The following is a 27705-nucleotide window of genomic DNA, read 5'->3' on the forward strand; positions in this document are numbered from 1 at the left end:
AGTTCATTATTTTGTGGTTATGAGCAGTGTTTGGAGTGGTGGACTCTCATCTGGAGAACCGGGTTTGCTTCCCCACTCCTCCACATGAAGCCAGCTGGGTGACCTTGGGCTACTCACAGCTCTCTTGGAGCTCTCTCAGCTTCACCTACCTCACAGGGTGTCTGTTGTGGGCAGGGAAAGATGATTGTAAGCCAGTTTGATTCTTTCTTAAGTGGTAGAGAAAGTTGGTATATAAAAATCAACTCTTCTTCATCTTCAGGGTGAATTCGTCCCATCGCTTTGGTTGTTCCGTTGCTATTGTGCACATTAAAATGGGTGTGAGGAAATGTATTAGTTTGCATGTTATAAATGCCTAACCTCATAAAATAAATTCGCTGATAAGTCAGACGTTTACAATGCAAATTCATCTCAAAACCCTCATCATCCCACCCTGAATCTTTATCCTTGAAACTCTCCTGTTAACACTGAACCCAGATTTTGCTCAAACTTGAGAAGTCAAAGCAGTGGGATCTGCTTTTTCCCTGTGAGATGAATAAACAAACAGGTCTTTTTACTAAAAATGGTAAGATTCTTGGGGCGAAAAAGCACGGAATTCTATACCTATAACGGTCTGCATTTTTAAATGATAGGCTGTAACTGCCTCCTCAAACCATTCCTGTTACCCCTTTAATAGGTTTTCGAGTGCCTCTGGAGGAAAAAAAAACAATCTGAAAGTAATTGAACAAGTCCAGTCTTTTCTCAGAACAGTTTCTGTATTACTATTTTTAACTATTACACAGATCAGCCAGCATAACAAACATTTGTTTAAACCAAGGGTCCCCAACACGTGGGTACCATGGTGCCTGCCAATAAATACCTTTTGTTTCCGCAAGCCAAATGTTTTTAGAAAGTCGCCGAGGCCAGCTGGAGCTTTTGCCCATCAGGGCTTCTGATTGACCATTAGCGATCTGATTGGCTGATTTTGAAAAACGTCGATTACACTGCATAAAGCTGAGGAATTCATCTGTATCTATCACACCTATTTAATCTTGAGTGTAACCAGTTTATTTTGCAAAATAAATACAGTTAAGTTAAAACAAGAATGTTGCTTTGGCAGGAGCTGCCACCCCAGCAGAAGAATCTCCACTGTGCGACTGAAGTTAAGCTGTGGGTATGCAAGAAAATAACCACTGTTGATCGAGGTCTTCAGTGCGGGCACATATCCAGCATTTCAGGCAGAAGCTCTGTTTAACAGCATGCCTTTTAAAATGAACATACTGTTTTAAAACATTGTCTTGCATACACCCAGCTTCTCTTCAGTCACACAGTGAAGATCCTTGTGCTGGGGTGGCAGCTGCCACCAAAGCCGCTTTTTAAAAAATCTGCACAGCCAATCAGAAGCCTTGCTGGGCAACAGCCCTGTCCATTTTTTCAAAACGCTCGGCAGGTGCCAGGAAAGATGTCTGCAGGTGCCATGTTGGGGACCCCTGGTTTAGCTTTTCATGCAGATATCCACTTGTAAAACTTGGTTCTGACTTTTTTTTTTAATGGTTGGCCTACAGAAGATCATAACTATTTTAAGATCTAATTAATTACTGTGGGGGCTTAAGTACCTATTAAATTCTCCCTTTGAACTCTGTGAGACATAGTTGCCAAGGCAGGAAAGGGACAGGTGGAAACATAAAGTGGTAATATAGCACATCTTACTTCTACACTTCGTTATTTTTTTTTTGCTGTGGGAAATTAGGGGGTTTGTTTCAGGGCGGGGCTTTGAAAGTCTTTTATTGAAGTCGTTTGATTCCGTCTTCCTGAAGTCATTTTAATTTATATATGTTTTGTTCAGATGGGTCATCCAATCATGTTTACAACTACCAGCCATGTGATCACCCGCGTCAGCCTTGTGACAGCTCGTGCCCATGCGTCATTGCTCAGAACTTCTGTGAGAAGTTCTGTCAGTGCAGTTCAGAATGTAAGTGCCTTGAGAAAAATTTTTTACATCTGATTTAGAAAACTCACACTTTCTTAAAGCTTAAAAGACTTTGGAACATATCATGTGTTAGGGAAATGTCAAAAGTATTTTAAAGAATACAAGGCCAGTGCCACCAATATTAGGAAAAGGACGGATTTTAATATATTCTGATCTGAGAGTCAGCGTGGTGTAGTGGTTAGGAGCAATGTATTCTAATCCGGAGAACTGAGTTGGTTTCCCCATTCTTCCACATGAAGCCAGCTGGGTGACCTTGGGCTAGTCACAGTTCTCTCTGAACTCTCTCAGCCCTACCTACCTCACAGGGTGTCTGTTGTGGGGAGAGGAAGGGAAGGAGATTGTAAGCCAGTTTGATTCTCCTTAAAAGGTAGAGAAAGTCGGCATATAAAGACCAACTCTTATTGTTGTTATTTTGTTTTTAATCGGCTGATTTGCACATACAGAAATACCTAAAGAGTTAAGATGCAGCAGTAGAGACCAGCCACAGACTTGCCTGTTATCAGAACGCTTTTCAGACCTCAGCATTCTCCATGTGTTCTTCAGTGAGATCTATAATGGTGAAACATCGCCCTCAAGAGACTAAATGCACATTATTCCCAGTGTTGGCCTGCAGCGGGCTGCGGTTAGTGAGGTGTCTTCTAGGGTGCATACTCCAGCCATGCCGGGTGATAATGCAACCGGTCTATCCTAGTGAATCCTGCGTGTGCCCAGGATCGTTTCCTCACTGTATAGTGTGTGTGTCAAGGATGCAGAATTTGAAAAGCACCGTTTCTAGGGTCAACTTGGACTACCTAATGGTGGGCCTTGTGACGGCAGAAAGGTGAGATATAAATTTTATATAAAAAAAATCAATAGATTTCTGAGATTGTTGGCAACCTGTGCATCTTGGTGGATCCATTAAAGAAAACGGCTAGTGTTAGGCCTATGCTCTCTTAATAAAGGAGCATATAGTCCACTACACATTTTCTACATTTCAGGGGCTGCCTTGTGCTGAAGTGTACCCCACATCGCTTCTTGGCCTTTTTTGGCTAAGATCATGTGTAGTGTGTGTGTAAACCCCACATTTCTGAACCACCCATTGCAGAAGCAATGTGGACCTTTTCTATAAATTATTCTTGCAATTAGCTCTAGCAGTGGGAGGGGCAAGCTTTGTTTTAATTGCCCCTGTCGTCAGTTACTCCAGCTGCATTCTCAGTTACTATCTCGGTGCCTCTTTTTGATCACAGCCCTGCTGTTTAGAAGGTTAAAAGAATGGAATCTGAAGAAGCACCTTGGTACCTGCCATGTCACTGAGGTGTAAATAAACATGCTTTAGTTTATTAAGTGTGTAATTTATAGAACTGAAGCTTACACCTGGATTTCACTTCAGTGCCTGTACAGGGTTTCAGCACTCTTCTCAGGATGATGCGTGCTTGAGCGAGGTTCCCTGACCACCGTTAGTCTAGACAATTCCATCAGGGCGTACCAGAGTTGAATGTTTTGGGCAGGCCTGAGGCATATGTTGAGGGGTCTGGAGACCAAGTCCTATGAGGAAAGGTCGAAGGAGCTGGGTATGTTTAGCCTGAAGAGGAGAAGACTGAGAGGGGATATGATAACCATGTTCAAGTATTTGAGGGGCTGTCATATAGAGGATGGTGCTGAGTTGTTTTCTGTTGCCCAAGAAGGCCAGACCAGAACCAACGGGTTGAAATTAAATCAAAAGAGTTTCTGTCTAGACATTAGGAAGAATTTTTTAACAGTTTGAGCGGTTCCACAGTGGAACAGGCTTCCTCAGGAGGTGGTAAGCGCTCCCTCCCTGGAGGTTTTTATGAAGAGGTTAGATGGCCATCTGTCAGCAATGCTGATTCTGTGACCTTAGGCAGATGATGAGAGGGAAGGCATCTTGGCCGTCTTCTGGTCACTAGGGGTGTTGGGGGGGGAGGTAGTTGTGAATTTCCTGCATTGTGCAAGGGGTTGGATTAGATGACCCTGGTGGTCCCTTCCAACTCTATGATTCTATATCTCAAGTTAAGTCAACTGCATTTTTCTGCTTTCTGTTTTCTCCTCCTTAAAGGCCAAAACCGGTTTCCTGGGTGCCGCTGCAAAGCACAGTGCAACACTAAGCAGTGTCCTTGCTATTTGGCTGTACGCGAGTGTGACCCGGATCTCTGTTTGACATGCGGAGCGGCTGATCATTGGGACAGCAAAAACGTCTCTTGCAAGAACTGCAGTATTCAGCGTGGATCTAAAAAGGTGCTTCATCCCCCCTAGTCTAGTATCATACATTGAAAATGTTCTCATTGTCTGCTGCTTATGGAAGATGCTGTGAAACGTCCGGGTGACCATAGTAGAAAATTCCATTTCATCAGCAGAGTGCCTCAGGGCTTCCACATCGTAGCTGATACCAAACTGAGAAAGCCAAAGTCCGAGCATGGGCATGTGTGCTGATCATACGGATGCTGGCTTCAATTTAAACTCACACTTGGCTACCATCTAGATTCTTGGTAACTACCTCAGAATCTCTCTTTGAATTGCTGGCAAATCACCCTTGTATGTCACCCATCTGATTGACCAGGCATGTGTGAATGCAGAGTCACCATTGGGGGAGTATCAGCTAAGATCACCTCATGTGAATCGCTGGAGAATTTCTGTGGATGGAAGGATTCCTGCCTCCAGAGGACAACTTTGGGCTAGAGTAGGAGGGGCAAATGAAGTGCTGCTATTGGAGGTGTGCAAACCATGCGCTGTGTGTGGAAATCGTCCCATTCACAGAAATGCCACTAACTCTAATTCTGAACCTGGCCCCAAAGTAAGGATCAAAAAAATCTGTAGTATGGGGGGTAAGGTACAGCAATGGGAGATATTTGTCCAAATACCCAGACTTACAGGGAAAGTTTAGACTTTTTTTAAAGGTAATGTGGGATTACCTCGTGAAATTCCAGCAGCTATTTTGAATTGCATAGGTAACTGCAATAGTCTAAGTAATCCAAAATGGCTGCAGTTTCAATTAAAAACCTGGGGGGGGGGGTAAGCAAAAAAAGAAGAAGAATGAAAAGGAAGGGGGAACAAAGCCAGAACTCAGAGAAGGATGAAAGAAAAATAGAGCAAAAATAGGAAAATATGGTGGTGGAAGCAAGAAAGCAGGAAAGGAGAGAAGCTGCCCTGGGGAGGTACGTACTTTGTGAGAGCAAAACTTGTCTGTATGTATTGGTACATTAATAGCAACAGGAATTAGTGGTGTCAAGATACTTTTAATAAACCCAAGTGGCTGGCAACATGGTCCGTAGTGTGAGGAACAAAGGCTTGTCTCTTCCATTGCCATAATATGCTTTCCAGCTGCTGTAAATTACAAGGCTTTCTACTTGATGTGCATTTCGGCCACTGACATCCCATCCCATCGGTTGCATTAGTTACCAGGGACGCACACTGGCTGCATGAAGCATATTAGGGTTGTTTTAGCTGCAATTTTGTAAAGGTCAGGTGGCTTTTAGAAGACGTGGGTTGCATCCCATTACTTTCTCTGCCGGCTCTCACCCAGTCCCCCCTCATCAGTGTTGCCCCCTGACATACCTGGCTTTTGTTCTAGGCAGGGCCACAGTTCCTAGTAGAATTCTCCTTCTTTTGCCAAATAGTACAAAATGGCCAAGGAAGGGACAGAGTAAACACACCATAAAACCAAATGGGCTTTCATATCAGTAAACATTATAGTAAAAACAGTGTGTGTGGGGAGGATACTTAGTGAAGTGTGTGCTATGGGCACTGCCCACAGGTCAGCTCTTTGGTGCTCGCCAGTACAGTAATGCGTTTGCAGAAGCCCCAGTTCAGGGTAGTGGGGCTTGCACCAAAGAATGTCCCCCTTGATGGGATGAAAAAAAAAAAGATTCTGCGGTAGTCGCTTTTCCCAACACCAGGTTGTCTCTTTGCTTGTTGTAATCGGGTTTGGAATATTTTGCTAAAGCAGGCCTAATGTTAGCAGGCTGAAAACAAGTCTCTACCATCGATACAATTATATAAAATCACCTGCCAAGGTGTGGATGTTAATGCTTTAAAGACTTGTGTTATCAGTTTTATATTGTATCAGAGCCTGAAGAGATGATCCATTTCAAGAGAAAGCATGTTTAACATCTGAAGTAGGGACTTGAAGGGGCTCAGCAACTACTTCAGTTAGGGGGAACCCCCCCCCTACATTTTTTAGAGAGCCAGAAATTCCCTACTGCTCACCCAGGTAGCGTATTCATACGAGGCATTGTGTGTGATAATAAGCAACCTCTTGCATTACTCCAGCTAGTTAGGGTTAAGTGTTTTCAGCTTGAGAGTTGTTTCTAAGGCACTTGTTTTTATTCTGCTAGCATTTGCTGCTAGCACCTTCTGATGTGGCAGGCTGGGGGATTTTCATTAAGGATCCAGTACAGAAAAACGAATTCATCTCTGAGTATTGTGGCGAGGTAAGAAACAACTTTGACAAGATGTGGGAGTTTGTTGTTGTTGATGTTCAGTGCTTTGCATTCCAGACTGAAGGAAAACATGTAAAGAACGAGGCTGTTTCCATTGATTTAAAGCAACAGCTCTACAGCCTTTCACAAGTGTGCCCTTCAGTGTATGCAGAGTAATAACAGTCAGCAATTTTATAGCGTACCATGGTGGGGGTGGAGGGAGCGGTAAAAGGGTGTCCAATTAAATGTTTAGCATTATAGTCCACCTTCCTCTCCCCCGGGAAACCCAGCATGGCTTAAAGTATGACTCATGAGCAATATCATTTTTATCATACTCTCTGCTATCTTGCTTTGGGGACCAGTCTTCCTGCCTCATTGGGAAACACTGCCCTACAGGATTTTAACCACCGAGTGCTGGACAGATGCAGTTTTCCCTGTAATCCTGATCGTAGACAGCTGTGGAGAAAGCTAGTCTCGGCATGTATTGAACTGAAGATTTGTCCTAATCCTCCTGCCTAAGGAGGCACACAAGGAAGTTCCATCGGTCTGAAAGGCCGATCCAGATCTGCAAGCACGTTTGGCAGCAGAACACACCAGCACTTAGCTAACTGTAGGCAGCCTTTCGGTTTAGATTTTTGCAGACTTAAAAAAGCTGGGATGCAGTGGGGAAGAGGAAGGGGCACAAAATGAAACCCTTGCTTTAATTGCAGTCTTATCAACACAATCTCTTAAATAAAATTCCAGATTATTTCACAGGATGAAGCAGACAGAAGAGGAAAAGTGTATGATAAATACATGTGCAGCTTTCTGTTCAACTTAAACAACGGTAGGTGCACTACCCTCAACTCTGCATCATCTACCCATTACTTACCTTGGAGTGGGCATGGTGTTAACGGGAGCATAATTTCCTTACCCCGTGTAGCTGGAGGCCGAGAAAAGGGTTACCAGATCAGAGCTATGCAGGTTTTCTAACAATTTGGGTGCAGTGGGGATGGGGGTTAATTAGTCCCAACACACTGGTGCTTTTGAACAATGTGGTCTCTCGTAGGGTTGCCAGGTCTGGGTTGGGAAATACCTGGAGATTTTTGGGGCAGAGCCCTAGAAGGGTGGGGTTTGGGGAGAGGAGGGACTTCAATGCCAGAATCCAGTTGCCAAAGCAGCCATTTTCTCCAGGTGAACTGATCGCTATTGGCTTGAAATCAGTTGTAATAGCAGATCTCTAGCTAGTACCTGGAGGTTGGCAACCCTACCCATCTGTAAAATTACAACACAGACACCACTTGTTAGGCTGTGGGCTGATTAACCAAGACAGCACAGGAGGGAAATCACATCAAATGCTAATTAATGTATGAGGAATACCAAGTGTCTGAAAGTTAGCATGGGATTTTATAAGAAAGTGTCACTGGCTGTCTGGAGGAATGTAATTGAAGCTAAATGTTTACACGGCTGAACCAGCAACAAGCCCTGGCAGTGGTCAGAATAACCTCAAGCCTGGCCATTAGAGCATCTAAACTGCCGCAACACACTTCTGAAAAGCTTTTCATCCTGCTAAGCAAATCATCTTAAAGGAATCTGCCATTATGTGCCGTGACTCAACATTCCAAGTTTAGTTCTGCCAAAATCCATTCTAACCAACTGTATTTTTATTTAGATTTTGTAGTTGATGCAACGCGGAAGGGTAACAAAATAAGATTTGCAAACCATTCAGTCAATCCCAACTGCTATGCAAAAGGTGAATATTTTTGTTTACAGTAGTGTTCAAGTGACAATGAAGCAGATATTTAAGAAATACTCAAAGGAGACATTCCACAAAGTTTGCACCAACATCACTATTTGTCTTCCAGTTATGATGGTTAACGGAGATCACAGAATAGGCATATTTGCTAAGAGAGCCATTCAGACTGGTGAAGAGCTGTTTTTTGACTATAGGTACGTGTAAAACACATGAATGACGTTTTGAATTTCACAAACCTGGGCAAGAGAACTTTTGAGGGCTGCCTGCTGTATTTAGGTCATGGAGATGAATCTTGCAAAAAATGATATGCAGGAAGTGCGTGACATATAAATTTCCTTAAGTCCGTTGTATGAGTGACTATTTTCCATTTTAAAGTTAGACTGGCTTTGATTTAGTGCAGATGCTGAGAAAATTGGTTAAAATGTGCTGAGGTTTGGTGCTTTCTTTCAGTGGAAGGTGGAGTGCCCCCAGTACTAGGAGTCTAGCAACTTTTCTAAACCATTCTTGCTCCTGTTTAGATGTAAGGATCCTACAACCCAACTTCAGCCCTCAACACCGTTTTGTTTCTCTCTTGCAAGAACTGAATCTATGATTTATTTTCGGTTGGTTTCTTCACATTGAGTTGTACATTAACACTATACATAAGTTTTAGTAGTGGACTAAAATGATGAAAAGGAACCAAGTAAAAAAGCCTTGCCCTGACCTGGATGGCCCAGGCTAGCCTGATCTCGTCAGATCTCAGAAGCTAAGCAGGGTTGGCCCTGGTTAGTATTTGGATGGGAGACCACCAAGGAATACCAGGGTTGCTGTGCAGAGGAAGGCACTGGTAAACCACCTTTGTTAGTCTCTTGCCATGAAAACCCCAAAAGGGGTCGCCATAAGTCGGCTGCGACTTGACAGCACTTCATACACACAAAAAAAAGCCTCAACATGGAAATAGAAAGCAGGTACTTTTGTATAGCCCTAAAAGTTAACTCTCCATAACTGGCAAATGGTATTCTCAAAGTGGCTTTCCATTTTGTTTTAGATACAGCCAGGCTGATGCCCTCAAGTATGTAGGCATTGAAAGAGAAATGGAAATCCCTTGATATCAACTACCTCTTCTATAAAACAGCTGCCTTATCTTCAGGAGTTTCTAGTACTGTGGGCAATTTTTTAAAAAACTGAATTGATGCAATTTGGAATGCTGAATTTGCAAAGTACTGTACCTGTGTAATTTATAATGACAAATTTAAAAAAGTAATTTTTATTGCCTTCTCACCAGCTGCAACATGTTTTGTACCATTGAACTTTTGCAATAACGCAGTGTGGTACATTTTTCAACCTTGAATAAAGGATACTTGAACTTTGAGTTGGAATAGTTTACTTTTGGCTTTATACAAGGTATGGGCGAAATAAAGATTTTTGTAACCTTTGGATGTTTGACAAACAAGAACCAGATTTTCAAAACATGTTTTGGGAATGATGGGAAAAACCCATCATGGCCTGCATCAAGACAGAATGAGCCTATGAAATTATCTTTAAACTTTCTGTGATAAAGTTATGGAAACTTCACCCTGCACGTAAACAATATTTTTGAAGATACCATTACACTTCAGCTCCTACCATCTAAAGAAGAGGAAATGCTCAAATAGGGATTATTTAATTATGTCCCCCTCCACACATACTATCTTATGTAAAATCTACTGTTAGAACGATAAAGGGCACAAAGTTATCAAGAATATGCACAAATCTTCCTCTTGACTGCAGTTGGCTGTGCTTTGAGAGCACTACTTTTATTCACAGTTAGCATGAGAACGCTGTATTTTCTGAAAGAAGCAATGTCTGTTTATGCGGTTTTTTAAAGAATTTTTTAAAAAGGTGTCTGAAACTTCCAGTTATGCCCCAATCCATTATTTCTCTAAATACATAATACTAAGACTGGTGTAAATTCTAGCGATGTGATCTGAGGGAAGTTCTTGGAGGAAGTCCTATCGGAAAGCAAAACACTACCCAGTTGGTCTGGCTTTTGTAATCATTATACCTTTTTATTTACATTTAAGAAAGATAACTCATGGAACTTAACAATAAAACCAAACTCAACTTGTACAGAATTTTTTTTTAATTCGTTTTATTTATCACACATTAGAAAATGAAACACACTATACAAATGAATTTTCATAGCAGATTACAACAGGGCCCCAGCCAGACTCTCTCTCCAAGTGCTGCCAACATGTCTAAGTGCTGCCTCCGCCGACAGCTTGTTTTGTCGTATAGCCAATGTATTGATTTAAATGCAGTAGAGCATGCAACCCTCCATGGAGAAGGTTTCGGATTCCTTCCTGTTCTTAAATTAGGTTAAATGGCATTGGTGTCCTTATTTACATACTTGAAATGTATCAATCCTGAGCAGGTCTGATGTAGTCCCGAGACCGGCTGATGGGAAGTCCCAGTCTCCATTATAAAATGGGAGGTCCAAATGGCAGCAGGCTGGCTGCTATGAAGTTCCACTGTTCTCGTTCGTTCCGTCACATAACTATCTGCCGAGCATCGCACAGTTGGGCAGCAGACAGAAACTGCTAAGCCAGGTAACTGTAGGTGTCCTTCTCGCCATCCACCCGTTCCAAGTACTCCTTCTCTATTAGAATGTCAATGCATTTCTGGAAGTGGAAAGAAAGCAGGGAGGACTTACTACCTACACCTTATCCCCGTTTGGACAGGGATGGATTTCTCCAGTTAAATTATGAAGGGAGTCTTTCCGGTAACCTGCTACTTTGAAAAACAATGAGCAATTACAGCATGCGGTGTGAAAAATCATTACATTACAAGGCTTTAAAAAAAATGTGGCAGAGAACAGGCTGGAGGAATTGACAATTGTAGACTGCTCTACAGTACCATGAGATGCTCAATAAAATTAAACTTTTGAAATCACCACAGGGGCGCATCAGACGCTGCCCCTGCCTACTGCTGTATGTGATCACTTCATCTGCTGTGCATAACAGAAAAGAGTGCTCAGAGGCAAAGCAAACTTTGGTGAGGACTGGGCAGAAAACCAGGTGGTTACAAATTTTCCTGTGCATCTCATTTACAAATGATATGTGATCCTATTGCACTAACAGACCTGACAAATTTATTTTCAGGATTTGCCCTTCTACACAAGTAATCAGGGCAGCATGAGTACTTGTACACGTGCACACAACAAAAAACAACAAATCAGCATCTAATGAACATCAAAACTCCCACTAAACCCATTCGCAGAAAACATACAACCTAGGCAAGCAAAGGCAAACTGGCAACAATAACATGCCAAGGACTAGTAGCCCAAGCAACAAGACAGAGTGCTGTGTTCAACCCCCTTCAAAGGCACTCTGGAATAACAGTCTTCATCAATTTCTGGAAAGCCAATCACAGGGCTGAGCAGGCCCCCTGGGGCACACAAATCCAAAGCTTGGGGGCCATGGCTGAAAGTGCCCTCCCACCATACTTCCCTCAAGGCAGGCCCACAGAGAAGGGCAGCAGTAGTTGATAATAGGTTTTGGAGATGTTCCTACAGATGAACCAGATGTCCTGGTCAAAGGCTGTTTGGAGCTTTCAAGGCCAACAACCAGCACTATGAATTTGGCAGGGAAACAATATGGTATCAGTGCCACTGATACAAAGCTGGAGAAATACGATCCCTACACTGAGCCTCCATTAGTATCTGGCCTACCACATTCCGCACCAGCTGAAGCTTCCAAACCATTTCCAGAGGTAGCCCGTGTGGAGCACACCACAACAGTGTAATGTCACACCAAGGTGTAATGGAGGCCAGGTTCACTATCTGCAGGAACAGTTACAACTGGTATACCAGCCTGAGCTGGTAAAAAGGCTCTCCAACTACCTGAGAGAATCTAATATCACACTGACCTTGTATGTGGAGAAATAGCTTGGGGGGGGGGGAGTTATGTGTAAAATGTGAGGCTTCACTACACAAACATGCATTTCAAGACCCACAGAGCTGAGAGAAAACATTTCCTATTTCCAACCACAGCTGGGTTACTCAACAAACCTTTATTACTGGGACTCGTGGCTTGAATCTTGACGACAGCTGTGTGAGCACTTCTCCAAGCAACTGCTGGTGTTTTAGGACCTTTCTCATCTTCATAATCCTTACAATAGCAGCCTAACACAAAGAAGAACAGTTTTAGGAACACAGTGTGACCCTAGATCGGCCAATGGTTACCACAGGCTTCTGGCCATACAACTCCAGTGTACACAGGTCCATTTAATTAAAAAGGAGAAGAGTGCTACAGTGGAACATACAAGTCTATTAGCAGTAACATCCTAATTCCCCTAACCTGCATAAACTTTCAACTAGAATATTAATCCACTGCAGCATTTTTAAATACACTCATCTAGATGTTTGGAATACATGCTCTTAAATTCCTAAACATTGGACTGCTGTCTTAAGAACATAAGAAAAGCCCTGCTGCATCAGACCAAGGCCCATCAAGTCCAGCAGCCTGTTCCCACAGAGACCAATCAGGTGCCTCCTGGAAGCCCACAAACAAGACAATTGCAGCAGCATTATCCTGCCTGTTCCACGGCACCTAATATAATAGGCATGCTCCTCTGATACTGGAGAGAATAGGTCTGCATCATTACTAGTATTCATTTTGACTAGTAGCCATGGATAGGCCTCTCCTCCATGAACATGTCCACTCTCCTCTTAAAGCCTTCCAAGTCGGCAGCCATCACCAAATCCTGGGGCAGGGAGTTCCACAATTTAACTATGGTACCAACTATAATACCACTTGCATTTCTTAGTTTTGAAAGTCCAGGTGGACATTTTGAAATAGCAGTAAGCAACTCCCATAAAACTATAAACGAAGGCTTTGAAAGTTGCTGCCTGGCAACAGCATGTATAAACCAAATTTAAGACTGGTTCAGAGGTTAGCACAGGTGCACTGAGATTGTACCGAGGACCCCTGTGCGGGGAGGAAGCAGTCTACTCGGAATGTGCAAGGTCCTGTATCTGGTGTCCCCAGTTTTTGGGCCTTCAAGAGTCAGCAGTCCCCATTGGGCTGTATGTACCAATGGGCCAACTCTATGATCCACCCAAGATCTAAACGGTGAAACCTAAATCTGAAAAATCTTCTAGCTTCATGCATTACCAAAGGTAAGTCATGCCTGCTTCTAGCACAAGCCCCTTACAAACTGTCACAACGCCTAGCAGAACACCCAATCTTTGCCTCCTGCTGAAAGTGGCCTAAACTATTTAATACACATGTGGAAGTAGTTTTCAACTTGTACATTACCATTGTAATGTAACAAACAGTTAAATTGTGGAGCTTCCTGCCCCAGGACGTGGTGATGGCTGCCAACTTGGAAGGCTTTAAGAGGGGAGTGGACATGTTCATGGAGGAGAGGGCTATCCATGGCTACTAGTCAAAATGAATACTGATCATGATGCATATCTATTCTCTAGTATCAGAGGAGCAGGCCCATTATATTAGGTGCTTTGGAACACAGGCAGGATAATGCTGCTGCAGTCATCTTGCTTGTGGGCTTCTTAGAGGCACCTGGTTGGCCACTGTGTGAACAGACTGCTGGACTTGATGGGCCTTGGTCTGATCAGCAGGGCTTTTCTTATGTTGTCAATAACAAACGACTTGTAAACCTACCCATCTTTTGCAAACATCTGAGCATTTCCAAGCCTCTTGGCCAAATGCATATCCATTACCCTTACAGCCACAGAGAAGGGCCCCACAGAAAGAATGAGCTGCTGAACCCCTTTTTTCAGGTTACCTGGATGAGCAGTTTCCTATCTTCCTCTATGTTCTTGTGTGTTGTTTCCTGTTCTTGCTTCTGTTCAGTCTTCATTGGCACGTTTATGTTTACCCTCAGTTTTTTGCTGTCAGAAAAAATTAAAACACAAAATCAGATTTACTCTTTAAAAGGCACACATTTAATTTTAAAAAAATATTCTTAAAAATTATTTCAATTTCTTTGGGAGATTAAACAGATCTAAATGTCCCTCAAATTGGCTTAGCCTTTGGGCACAAAAAGAAAGACTTGTGGATAAATTTGCTTGTTAATCTACGTCTTTCAATACATTCTACTCTTCCCCAAACATTTATTCTGGATACATAGGGTTGTGGTCACCAGCAGGTAAATCTAAACCAAATGCTTTTCTATCAATTTCTAGCCCAATTTTCTTAAACAATTCAAAGCAGTTTTGATTTACCGTATATACTCGGGTATAAGCCGACCCGAGTATAAGCCGAGGTGCCTAATTTCACCCCCAAAATGGGGAAAAATTAGGCACCCACGTATAAGCCGAGGGGGAAATGCACCCCCTCCCCCCCAGGCTTACCTGACCGGGCTCCAGGCGTGCAGGCAGGCTGTGGCAGTGGCCCCCTCCCTGCGCGCAGGAGGCCCGGCAGGCCGCACCTGGCCCACAGGGAAGGCGCGCGGGCAGGCGGCGGCGGCCCCCTCCCTGCGCGCAGGAGGCCCCGCAGGGTCAGCTGGCAAGCGGGAGGACCGGCCCGGGGGAGGTGGGGGGGGGGAGAAACCGCCGCCGCCCAGCAGAAGGTGGGGTGGGGGTGTGAAGAAACCGCTGCCGCCATGCAGAAGGCGCGATCGGGTGGGGTGGGGAAGAAACCGCCGCACCGTGCAGAAGGTGCGATCGGGTGGGGTGGGGAAGAAGCCGCTACCGCCGCCACGCAGCAGGCGTGGTCGGGTGGGGGGGAGAAGGCGGGACAGCCCGCCCATCAGTTGGCCAGCGGGGAGCGGGCCCGGCAGGCGAATTACCGTATTGACCAGAGTATAAGCCGAGGTGAGTTTTTTAAACCAAAAATCATGGCTAAAAAACTCGGCTTATACTCGAGTATATACAGTACTAAACAGACTGTGCTATCTTAACCATGAGCAGTTTCATTCTACCAATACTGAAAGCAAAACCATGTCAAGGAAAGAGATGCCACATTACCAGTCCAGATGCTTATTTGTAAAACAAAATTTAATTATGAACAATTTTTTTAAAAAAAATCTATACAAATCCAAATTTAGAAGATATCTATTCTCAAAAACTGGCATAAACAAAGTCTGCCTTGGAAACGTCGGGATGTGACGTCACCCCATGGGTCAGGAATGACCCGGTGCTTGCACAGGGGACCTTTACCTTTTACAACTACAAAAAGATATTTAGATTCACAGTATTCTTATAGTTGCAAGAGAGAAGCAATAAAGAATTTAAACACTGCATCTCCCAATTTTGCAATCTCAGTTTTACCTGTAGAGTAGCTCCAATTTTATCAAGCAACCTCAAGAGTTTTAATTATACATGCTTTGAAATGTCTACTTATATTTACTACCTTCTATACCATGGGTCACCAACCCCTCCCCAACACATTACCAAGTTTTGTCCTGCCTTAAGGGAGAACACCAGAAATACCAGTGTGCATACTACGCACCATGTTTCCTGCATGCATTACCCTGCTCTCACTCCATTGTTTTCTACTTATGTAATATCATTTTCTGCATGGTTTAACATCTCTATACTTTGTTTTACAGTTCTGTAATCCTAGTCTTATTGTATTGCTTATTAGATGTTTCATCCTATTGAATGCATTGACTTGCACGTGCAATCCACCTTGAGTTTCAGTGAGAAAAGCAGATGATAAACGAACTAAATAAATAAATGAAATTAACAGCTAAGCAGTGAAGAGAAAAATTCTATGAACTAAATAAATAAATGAAATTAACAGCTAACCAGTGAAGAGAAAAATCCTATGAAATAAAAGCTTTTTAAAAAAAAAGCAAAAAAAAAAAGCATAAAGCAGATTTTTTCCATGATCTTTTCCTGAGTCTTGGAAGTTCAAGCTACTCTGCATCAACCGGTAGCTCCTGAGCTAGTTGTTGGAGACCTCTATCCTTTTTTGCTTTGATTTGATCAAACAGAACAGCATCTGGTAACCCACTTCATTTTCTTATCATGCTGGTCTACGAACTGCACCACCTGAGGTTATATGAGATCAGTCCGCTCTTCTTGTTCAGAGCTTCTAACCATATTCTCAGCATGCCCTGTCTCCAGCCTCATAGATACATTTCAAACATTCGTGGGCAAAAGTATCCTGTAGCTGTGGCAAAGAGTATTATTCATGATGCATGCCTCTTCTCTCCAGGATCAGAGGAGCATGCCTATTATATTAGGTGCTGTGGAACACAGGCAGGATATTATTGCTGCAGTCGTCTTGGTTGTGGGCTTCCTAGAGGCACCTGGTTGGCCACTGTGTGAACAAACTGCTGGACTTGATGGGCCTTGGTCTTTTCCAGCCTTGGTCTGATCCAGCATGGCCTTTCTTATGTTCTTATTATCTCCTTTTCAGCTAGTAAAGGTTTTAAATTTTTTTTTTAAATGTTTGTTTTAGAACTAGATACTTCAAGGCTTCCTCCCCACCCCAGCAAAAGCTTACCAGTACAAGTTACTCTGCCTTGCAGAACCACAGAAATGGTTGTGTGACAAGGGGTTCGCTTCTGCATCGCACATCCGTATTCCTGTCTGTCCTCCAAGAAATTCAGCATGGGCGGCAGCACCCCTTACCCTTTTAGTCCTCACAGCAGTCCCATAAAGCTGAGAGAGAATGTCTGGGCCTAGTTCACCCGGTGATTATTATAGCTGAGCGGAACCCCTGTCAGACAAAGTCTACCCACACCATCATACCGGCCAATGAAACTCAAAGAATGCACATTTCTAGCCCTCGTGTTTGCAGGTAGAACAGTTGCCTGAAACTATGCAGGCATCCTGGCCCTACAGCTCTGCTGCGTTCGTAGAATTGCTAATATGCACCGACAGCTCAGCAAACGAAAGGGTTCTTGGGCTGATTTTAGGGGAAGAAATCTTTATACTCCTCCCTATTTCAACTCCTTTCAAAGCTAGCATTTGGCGACATTCTTTTTTTAAAAAACCTGTTTTTGCACGATTTATACCTTGAGCTCTGAAAGGAACATCACTATGCAATTTGTGGTGCAGGATATACACTTCAGCCCTAAGTAAGGTCAAAGGATAATTAATGATTATGTACAATGATGATCTTACCCAGCACAATCAATCTATAGTTGGTCTAGGCTTTTTAACAGTGCCTTCATTCACTGTGGTAAGGCTACTGCTATGGACTGATATGTCTCTGCTTAAGTGGCAGAGACCCTCCAAAGCAAACTCACTAAACAATCAATATGGGGTAGAAGACGTTTTCAGATCATTTCTACCCCCACAGTTCTAAGAACACGAGGTCTGGAAACCTGCTGTCTTTATACACTGGGAGTCTGTAGCATTCATTCTTCCTTACTTTTTGTAACCAAGATATAATTTTATTAAGGTATCTGGCTTCAACTCCACCTCGTCGACATTTGCATTTTCATCTTCCAGGACCTATTAACAAACAAAAATGGCAGCGTAAGAAAATGTGATTCACATTTCTCCTTCCTACCCCCCCACCCACAAACTTACCAACAACTTTGACTTCAACAAAATCTGTAGAACTTGTGCCAAAATATCCTAAAAGTCAAAGGAGAGAAAAGGATTACTCCTTAATAACTATTTATAATCATGAGTTTACATAACTAATCTTATTAGAGAAACTAAATTCCATCAAAATAAAATAAATGTAAAATATAAAAAGACATTCTATAAATTCTGGTGAAGAAAGCAAAAAAGCATCTGTGCAGATAGAGTATATCTTTCGGGCATATAGCGTAGTGCCACGTGCTCTCTGCAATTCATGCACTAAATTCTGCTCTATGGCAACCCAAGGAAAAATACAACTCTGCAGTACATTCAAATCATGCCAATGTTTATTTTGCGTCTCCTAGCTATGGGGAGGGTGACCCCTCCTTCTTTGCCTTTCAAGCCTGTTTTCCCTTTCACAAGGGCTGGAAATCTGGTATATTTATAAATGAAAGCTGTAATCTTCACAATATTGAATTCTGCCCCGGTTGCTGTGATTAATTTGAAGCATCAGGGAATATGAGAAAACCAAGGGTGTGAAAAGATTTTCAGGGGCCTGAGACAAAATTCAACCACAGTGCCCATACCATTTTCTTTTCTTTTTTTGTGCTGTCAAGTCACAGCTGATTTATGACGACCCCGCAGGGTTTTCAAGGGAAGAGACATTTGGTGGTTGTTGCCATTGCCTGCCTCCGTATCACAACCCTTGGGTTCTTTGGCGGTTACCCATCCAAATACCAACCCTGCTTAGATTATCAGACCTAACGAGATCAGGCTAGCCTGGAGCTATACAGGTTAGGGCTCCATGCCACCTTGGGCTAGTCACAAAAGCTCTCTCAGCCCCCACCTACCTCACAGGTTGTGGAGCGGGGAAGAGAAGGTGATTGTAAGCCGGTTTGATTTTCCTTAAGTGGTAGAGAAAGTTGGCATATAGAAACCAACTCTTCTACTCACCATTTTTATTTGAGTACTGTCCGTCAGCTGCTGAACAGTGTAGGCATCTTCTGTGTTGTACTGCAGTAGGATGGCCATCTGGAATGTGGATGCCTTGAAGAAAGAGGGAGAAGGTGTTGTGCTTGAAAAATTCAAATTCAAGTGATCCAGAAACCATTTTAGCTGCTTCGCATAGAAAGCAAATGGAGCCAGGAGCAAGCCTGACTGCAGGACTTGTGCTGTTCTGTTTGCTTCCACCATCGCATGCTAGGGACTCTTTCACCAAGGTCCAGCATGAGTCAGATCCTGCAGATCTGAAAACAAGCAAAGTCCTCTTCATGCCTACTGAGTGCTTCAAGGGCCCCATAGCATGCAGCCAATGACAAACTCATCTTAATTTCTGCCCCTCTTATCAAGCCAGCTGATTCAACCAAATACTAAGAGCGAACAGATCTGATTAAAAAATGTAATTATTCTGATTTATACGCAGCCTTATACTAATGGGTTAGAGAAGCCTACAGAGTGTGCGCCCACCCACCCCCCTATACACACACAAAGGGATGTTGACTGTACATACTCAGGGACTGTCACCCCTGTGGGCTCACAATCCAAGATCCAACAAAATGCATCAGAGAAGAGAGAACAATGTATGTGGGTGGCGTGGGGGTGGTAGGGTTCTATCTACAGCATAAAAATCAAAACAGATGAAAACCGCGGCTGCCTCGTTATTTCATTACATTCGTGCCCTGCCCTTTCTTCCGGGGAACAAAATGTGGCGCAACAAGGTTTCCTGGTTTCCTCACAGTCTCCCATTTAGGAACTGACCAGATCCAAACGTAATTTGCTACAGCAAGCCTGCTGCACCACAGGTATTCCAACCATCTCCTGGCCCACTCACTTCACCCATCTCCCCCCACCCCCACTGCATCCAGCACTGTCCCAAGTGTTCTGGGAGAGCCTTTCTTCCTTGCCTGACTCGCGCCTTTCTTTCCCCCTGATCTCAGACCAAAGTCTTGAACAATAAAGCCATAAAACTTAAATAAGACCCATCTCTAAAAACACCTCTCTTCGTCTCTTCTCTGCAGCCTCCAAAAACGACCAACAAAATAAGTACGCTGGGGTCAGAGTCCTCTAAGAGGAACTGAACCTTTTGCTTCAAAGTTGCTCGAGAAGATGCGGACCATTTGTTAAAACATGGTATAATCCATTTTAGCCTAAATTGGTATATGTAAGGACAGTGCTGTTCAACAGTGCTGTTGAACAGTAAGCAGCTATACCTTCTGCCTTCGACAGCATGAACAGCAGAGTGCTGGCTGTAGGAAGTCTCTACCAATCCAAGGCTCAACTCACCTGCAGCGTGTATCTGTTTTTGAAGCAGTTGGTAACCAGTTCCCCTTTGGACAGCTGATATAACCAAGTCAATTTTCTTCCACTATGGCGACTAGCATAGAAAGCAGTAAATCTCTGATAACTCCGCTCCAGCTGTATATTAAAAAATAAATAAATAAAAATGAAACAATTTCACATTTCCAGTCTTAACCTCATGCTATCAGCCTAATTTACAGCCAAATTGGATCATCCTGTATCAAGGCGTGCCACCACGGCAAACATACGTTGTGCAATCAAATATGGCCTCTCTTCTCAAGTTTCTTTAAAATGAATGGGAATGCAATAAAAAATAAAAAAACGTTGATCTTCTATGTGGCTCCTCACGGGTACCTGAACAGCAGAACTGTGTTCAAGCATTTCAATCTTTTCAGCCATTTCGCTTTTAACGGGGGAGGGGGGGACGGACGGGGGGGGGGACGACTGCCTTTGGTTTTTGCGAGATGGCAAGTTTCTTTCTTGTTTGTATTTCTTCATACTGCAGGCATTCAAGACTTGTCTAGTAGAGAAGATATTACCTGCTACTAGAAAGATCATGAAGTCAAAGTTCTGCAAAGGGGTTAGAAATGTAATAAACATCAAATGTGTTGGTTAGTGACACCCTGACTGCATTAACGCTGCTCTCTAGGTAAGACTGCGTATTTCGCAAGATGCATGCCAGTCTTTCATAACACTGACATGCCATAGACCAAAAAGAGCAAAATGAAACAGAAGTCAAGTGGCACCCTTTAAGACTAACCATGCTTATATCAGCCTAAGCTGTCAGGAGTCAGAGCTCCCTTCTTCAGATGTGTAACAAGAAATAGAATTTTAACATGACTTGGGAAATGTCATGCCAACTTGGAAAGCTTTAAGAGGGGAGTGGAGATGTTCATGGAGGATAGGGCTATCCATGGCTACTAGTCAAAATGAATACTAGCCATGATGCATACTTATTTTCTACAGTATCAGAGGAGCAGGCCCATTATATTAGGTGCCGTGGAACACAGCCAGGATACTGCTGCAGTTGTCTTGTTTGTGGGCTTTCTAGAGATACCTAGTTGGCCTCTGTGTGAACAGACTGCAGGGCTTGATGGGCTTTGGTCTGATCCAGCAGGCTTTTCTTATGTTCTTATGATGCATACCTATTTTCTCCAGGATCAGAGGAGCAGGCCCATTATATTAGGTGCAGTGGAACACAGGCAAGATGCTGCTGCAGTTGTCTTGTTTGTGGGCTTCCTAGAGGCACCTGGTTGGCCACTGTGGGAACAGACTGCTGGATTTGGTGGCCTTGGTCTGATCCAGCATGGCTTTTCTTATGTTCTTATGAAGCCTTCAGCAGTAAGTCTGTGTAAGAGACTGGAACAGATGTGGTCGCAAATGCTGAGAGGCCACACATTCCACCCTCTCATGGGGTTCAGTTGCAGAGAGATGAGCCAAGTTACAGAGACATCAACAAGCATGAAGCATTTTTCACTATATGCGTTACAGCGTAATAGTAGAGCATATGTTCACAGACTGTACACATTCTTCATTACGCTTAACAGCAAGGGCTTGCAGCTGGCTGCTGGGCTGTTTACTTCCTAAAACAAGCTGGATTCTGGAAGAAAACTGAACCCCATGAGAGGCTAAAACCTCTCATCATTCATGAAGTGAAACAAGCAGCCTCTTATGCAGAGACTCACAACTGAAGGACCTACAACATGCCACAACTCAAGTAACATTTCCGTTGCTTATTGTGCATCTGAAGAAAGGAGCGCTGACTCATGGAATCAACTTGGTTAGTCTTAAAAGGTACCACTCGATTTCTGTTTTACGTTGCTCATTTTGGTTTATGGTGTTTGGTATTCCAGTAGCACTTGTGTCCCATGAAACATAGTCTTACTCAAGAACAGGGGTGATACTTTTAGTCAAGAAGTCTAAATATATTTGACACTTGTTACATTTCTAACCACACTGCACAGCTTTAATGTAACAATCTTTCTAGTTGCAATAATCTATATACTAACAGACAAGTCAGCCAAATCTAAAGATACTTAAATCCAGTGACTGGAGCTGTGAATGGACAAGACAGATCTTTCTACAAAACTGAAAAAGGCCCAAGTTTGCAGAAAAATCTGAAATCTATAAAAAAAAATTGAAGGGTTTGAAAACCCCCAAAATTATAAAAGAAGTGTATGGCTTTAAGAAACAGATTTCCTCAGCGGCCACTGCTAGGCAACCACAGCATTTCAGGCTTGGAGTTTCTGTAAGTAAAAGGCAGGGGGAGGGCCTTTTCAAGGCTGTTTTGGCCTCTGAAGGAGGACTCACTGTGGCCAGGCCTGGGGCTAGGGTGCCAGATTCAGGGTGGCAAATACTTGGGAGATTTTGGGGTGGAGTTTAGGGAGGATGGGGTTTGTGGTGCTGGCCAATGGGCAAGGAGAGTCTACCCTCTAAAGCAGCCATATTCTCCAGGGGGACAGCTTTCTGTTATCTGGAGATCAGTTGTAATTCCAGGATATCTCCAGGTCCCACCTTTAGGTTGGCAACCCCAGGCGTGGCAGCAACCACTGGATGACTTAATAACAACCAATTTGCAAGACTCAACTAGGTGTAGCTGCTTACTGCTGTTCAACAGCAGGCACCCTGTGAAAGCCTGTGTGGTGTAGTGGTCAGAACTTCAGATTAATGTCTGGGGGACCGAGATTCAAATCTCCATCTGGCTGTGGAAGCTCACTGGGTGATTGGTTGTGAGGATAAAAAGGACAAGAAGAGAATGATGGAGACTGCTTTGGTACCCACTGTGGAGAAAGATGAGATATAAATGAAGTAAATAAACAATATAGCTGAAGATGGGATGCAGATAAAAAGTAGGCTGGTGAATGTCTGAGGAGAGAATGGAAAAGGGTATGGGGGTTGCCAGGAGAAAGGATAGAGGATAAAAGTGTGAGGAGGGTGACACAGGGAAAAGCGAGGTCCCTCCCCCCACAAGTCCTTGAGGGTTCCCTACCATGCACATGAGCCTTGCCCATTTGACAGCACCACAAAAAAAGCCATAATTTTTCTAGATAGAGGCTGCTGGGGGGAGAGGGAAAGCTGAAGACAGAGGGGAAGATAAATGGTGGGCTATTGGATGGGAAGGAGAGAAGGAAGCAGGAAAAGGAGAGAGGCTATGGGGGCTTTCAGGAAAAGGAAAGAGGAAATAGTGTGGGAGTGGGAAATAAGATGCCTCCCCACAAGTCCTTGCAGATTCCCGCTTGTATCTTAATAAATAATGAGAAGACTCACAAAAGCTTATGCTGGAATAAACTTTGTTAATCTTAAAGATGCCAGTTGGTTTCTGTTTTACTTTGGTAGAGCAGACTAATACCACTACTCTTTTTTAAAAACTGAGCAAGTTCAACATTTCAAGCATTTAAGCAGCAATTTCCAGGCAGTGATGCCTAATCTAGCTGACTGGGAATTCACCATTCATAAGCAGCTGTCCAAAAGCACATGAAGATGAGAAAGGAGGAACACAGCCCAAAAGGCCAACATCTGCTTCAATAATACTTGGCCAGTCATAACCTTGGCTTAAATGGATTCTATTTTATGCTACTGGCCCTGCAGAAGACAACCGCAACTTTCCTGTAAGCTAGACGGCAAGCTGAAAGACCAAGGTGGCCTCACCTCTGAGGGGAGAGCAAACGCACAAGACATTTGGAAGGGCCAGGATCCAGAGCTCAGAACTTGTATGCTAAAGTCCACTGGAAGAGAAAACAAGCACATCCATTAGCTGATTTCATTAACCGCTTTCGCTACTGTAGCCCCAGCATAAACTGCTTAAAGAGAACACAAAAAGAAGAGGGGTCTGAGATTTCAAAGCCAATGAGAGAACATTGTCTTGACACAAAATATTTTTGTAGGTGGGATTTGACCAATTTTGGACCAACTAACAGGATCTTCCACCTTCTTCTATTTACACAACTTGCATGCCCAACACATCTTTTATCTAGGTCAGGGGTGTTGAACTCCTTTGTTACGAGGACCGGATATCACATCAATGTCACTTGGTCAGGCTGGGCCATACCTAGCCAGCCCAGATCGGGACTGGGGTGGGTGGGGGATGACTGTCTTGCGGGCCGCATAAGAGCTCTCAAGGGGCTGGATTCAGCCCGTGGGCCTTATGTTTGATACCCCTGATCTAGGTCAATTGAATGAAGTCCTTGACCTATGAGTCAACTCTGGCACAATGCACCTTGTTCTCTCCACTGGGAATATGCTACTGGGCCACTTGACCAGTACTAGCTCCCCCACATACTTTCTACGATTATATTTCATGTATTCATCAATCGCTCACTATCATCACAGAAAGCAAGACAGTGGGGCGATGCCATAATAAACAAACAAAACAGTTAAATTACATTCACTTACAATCTAGTGGCTCCGAATTGGAGAGGTGCTTTTTAAACTGCTCATTCAAGTCCTTGCTCACGCCGATATCTTGGAACATCCTCTGAAGCTTTGAGGTGTACTCAAAGCCGCACGCTTGCTGTAATCAATCACATCATAGTATTGTGAGGCAGTGAGCATTCTGAGTGCGGATGGGTGAGGAGAATGCATTCCACTGAAAGAGCTCATTTCCAAAGGCTGATAGCAGAGGCTGCTTACAGTGCGTGCTATGCCATTCAAAAGCCAGAGCACTGTGCTTGGGGTCAGAGGGACAAAGCTATTTTGACTAGTCGGAGGGCTTTAAGGCGTGCCCCTGGGACCTGGGGGCTTCCGACTCGAGCTCTGCTGCCACACTCAGGGCCAAAGCGCATGCTTAAAATGGAAGACTGACACGGATCTCTCCTGAAAGTGTGCCACATTCTGTCAAGAACATGCCGCACTTCCCCATAGAAGGCAAAGGTGTGATAAGGTTTAAGGAACATCAGAGGTACTGTTTGTCATACTAACAATACTGTGCTCATAAAAAAGAGTTCTGCCTGAAAGTACAAATGAAGCAACAAAAAAACTCAAACCCTAATCAAACTCAACAACCAGGTCTAGATGCCTATGGTGAGTAAAATCATTTCCATAAAAGGGAACTTCATACCCTGGAAAAGGAAGCATTTTTCACTTCTTCCTTTCCAACCTCTGATGTGTCAAATATGACTAATATAGGTAAGTGTGGGCAAGCAGGCTTGTAAAGATCTGTATCAGCTTGTAACTTGAAAGTTTCTACAGATTTTGCAGATGTTTGCAGGTCCAGGGCTTAACAGTCAGCTTGTATGCTAAAAAGGATCTGACACAGTCAGGCTGGGGGGAAAAAAGTCTGTCTCACAGCTTGGAGAACTTCTGCCAATTGAAAGCCACAATGATAATCTAGACCAGTGGTTCCCAAACGTTTCAGCCACCGCCGCCCACTTGGTTCCACAAACTCAACCCCAGCACCCCCTACCCTATTCAACAACACAGTTGAGGGGGCCCACATCTAGCGCCCTGTTGCCCCCTTGCCTCTTAGTGCCCCCCTAGGTAATCCCATTGCCCCCCAGGGGTGGTACTGCCCACTTTGGGAACCACTGATCTAGACAGACAAATGATCTGACCCAGGATAAAGTAGCTTCCGGTTTGATAATCTGTGATGCTGATCAGAAAATCTGAGTAACCAACTAATAGTGACCACACCCCCGTTTTCTCCTGCAATTACCCTCCCTTCATATTTGAAGTTCCTCACAACCCCTAGTCATAGGCGCGCTTTTATGCTCGCCAGACTCAATGTCCTGCCAACAGCAGAAGTGAGAGGGTGATTTGATAAGATTCCATTCTCAGATCACTTCTGTGGTTGCGTATCGGGGCAATAGAGACGACAGAATGCCTGTTTCTATTCTGTGATCAATGGATTGCACCCAGGGTTTGGATTGCTCCTATTTTATCCAGATATCGGCTTCCTGTTGAGCCATGGGTGGTGTCACTATTGCTAGCAGACTCTGACCCAGAAATAACTAGATGTGTTGCAAAATATTTGGCAATAGTAGTTTCTTTAAAGTTATGTTAAAATGATTTTATCGCTGATTATATACGAATTGGATGGGTCTATGTATTTACTTTCTTAGGTGGTAACTGGAGGCATTATCTATTTTATTGTTTATATTTGTAATACTATGTTTTCAGTCCTTTATGATTTTATCATGTTTTACTGCTGTTTTATCTTTGGTGTATTCTTCATTCTCAAGATCTTTGGTCATATGAGCTTAATAATAAAGGAAAGACTGCACCCCAGAAAGAACACAGCCGCTTTAAATCCCTCTGCACAGCCGATCTGTGCCTTGCACGCCACTGTGAAACTGCATGCAAAGAGTGTCAGCTCTGTGTACAGGCAACAGGCTCCCAGGAGCTGGTGCAGGGTGGAATTGCCAGAGGCCGTCACATACAATAGTGGCCAAGTTCTTCAGACCAGAAAGGTGCTGTTGCAAATCAGCTCTAGCGACCTACATACTCTGGCACTGAGGACTAGTGAACAAGCAACTGCTTCCTTACATGACACAAGAGGAGCAACGGTTCCACAGTCACCTGAGGCCCACAACAAGACTGAATGTATAAGGATCTCAGTACATTTTTTAAAAAGAATTGCTCAAATAGACGTTTTCAACCAGCACATGTGCCTTTCACAGGCACAGCTTTACAGGATGGACTTGCCAAGTGAATATAATAAGTAAAGAGGAGGGAAGGTACTGAGAGGGCAGGAGGGGAGAGGGAGAGACTCACCTTCAGCTTGGAGATCATGCTTGCCTCAGCATCATCACTAGCACTGTTCTGGTGCACAAGCCGTTTTGCCAACATTTTGGCATAAAATTTCTGAAACACATCTTTGTCTTCAATATACTTGAAAACAACCATCTGGAAAAAGCATGCACTTTCAGTATTTATTTCCAAAACAACACTCAACTGTATTCAACAGCATTCACAGGCTTACTAAAATGGGCAACTATAAAATCCACAATTCTTTTGGGGGTGGGGGGTGGTGGGGGGATGTAAAATAGGGGGCTATGGCTTTCCCAATTAATTCAGAATGAACAGCAGTCTAGTTTTAATCACAAGAGTATCTACAAAGCATTGCAGTTCACTTTAATCTAGTTTAGAAACAAACACACAAAAGTTTGTGAAAACAGAAAGACAACTTTGCAAGAGCCTTACCACTTGATTGAGCGTGTCTTCAAGCTCAGCTTCTTCTGGATTCTTTGAGCTGCAGTCAAGAATACAGTGTTTTCATTATAATTCAGCATTTTTACCATTTGCAATTCATGGACATTCCTTTCTATCTCAGTATCATGAATTTGAAATAAGAACAGAATTCCAAAATAAAGCTTAATACTGTCAACTGGCTTAAATTCTCCTAGAGGCTCAGGGTACTTTACAATACTTAAGCAGCATCGGAAAGTTCTCTTGTATTGTGCTAACAATTGTCTGAATTAAAGGTCTTCCTTGACGTTAGGGCATGAAACCTACATTTCAAAAGTACATGATCCCAAGACCCAGTTATAACACCTCCCCAGTCCAAGACAGACAATAGGAAGGTCACATCATATCAGCACAAAGGAGCACTAATGCTATTTTAAGGTTCGTCAGGACAAGGGGTGGGGGATGTATACCTGCGGCCATTAAGGTATTTAATGCCAAATCCCTATCCCAGCTTTGCTACAGGGCACAATTGGGCCTCTATAATAATTTCACCACCTTAGAAAGAGTCCAATCTGTCTATCTTAGGGCTCTTTTTAATGTACCCAACTGTGTACCGAATGCTGCACTCAGAATGGAGGCGGGCCTTCTTAAAGTTGAAACAAAGATTTAATTTATTACCATTAATTATTGGTTGAAAGTGCACCTC

The 27705-nt window shown here is 43.5% G+C and overlaps 2 protein-coding genes across 4 annotated transcripts in view; one reads left to right on the forward strand and one right to left on the reverse strand.

The window, feature by feature from the left end:
• EZH2 (enhancer of zeste 2 polycomb repressive complex 2 subunit) overlaps window positions 1–9464 on the forward strand; it is a 32338-nt gene extending 22874 nt beyond the window's left edge. For 2 of the 3 annotated variants that reach the window (XM_056857382.1, XM_056857384.1), the window contains exons 13-19: window positions 1823–1948; window positions 4020–4198; window positions 6295–6390; window positions 7123–7204; window positions 8030–8110; window positions 8223–8307; window positions 9141–9464. In XM_056857382.1, the coding sequence (XP_056713360.1) occupies window positions 1823–1948; window positions 4020–4198; window positions 6295–6390; window positions 7123–7204; window positions 8030–8110; window positions 8223–8307; window positions 9141–9201 (710 nt within the window). In that variant the 3' untranslated portion in view covers window positions 9202–9464. The remainder of the gene's footprint in view (window positions 1–1822; window positions 1949–4019; window positions 4199–6294; window positions 6391–7122; window positions 7205–8029; window positions 8111–8222; window positions 8308–9140) is intronic. The other variant, XM_056857383.1, reaches the window with a different exon arrangement.
• A 655-nt stretch (window positions 9465–10119) lies between these two features.
• The window catches only part of CUL1 (cullin 1), a 68633-nt gene continuing 51047 nt past the window's right edge, over window positions 10120–27705 (reverse strand). Inside the window, exons 12-22 of the mRNA XM_056857506.1 lie at window positions 27015–27063; window positions 26586–26717; window positions 24270–24387; window positions 23526–23602; window positions 19863–19994; window positions 18534–18626; window positions 17583–17630; window positions 17422–17504; window positions 13880–13985; window positions 12141–12254; window positions 10120–10752 (exon numbers count right to left, since the gene is read on the reverse strand). Coding sequence (XP_056713484.1) covers window positions 10672–10752; window positions 12141–12254; window positions 13880–13985; window positions 17422–17504; window positions 17583–17630; window positions 18534–18626; window positions 19863–19994; window positions 23526–23602; window positions 24270–24387; window positions 26586–26717; window positions 27015–27063 — 1033 coding nt within the window. The 3' untranslated portion in view covers window positions 10120–10671. The remainder of the gene's footprint in view (window positions 10753–12140; window positions 12255–13879; window positions 13986–17421; window positions 17505–17582; window positions 17631–18533; window positions 18627–19862; window positions 19995–23525; window positions 23603–24269; window positions 24388–26585; window positions 26718–27014; window positions 27064–27705) is intronic.

Source organism: Euleptes europaea, chromosome 11 (genome assembly GCF_029931775.1).
Source record: "Euleptes europaea isolate rEulEur1 chromosome 11, rEulEur1.hap1, whole genome shotgun sequence".
NCBI classification, from domain to species: Eukaryota; Metazoa; Chordata; class Lepidosauria; order Squamata; family Sphaerodactylidae; genus Euleptes; species Euleptes europaea.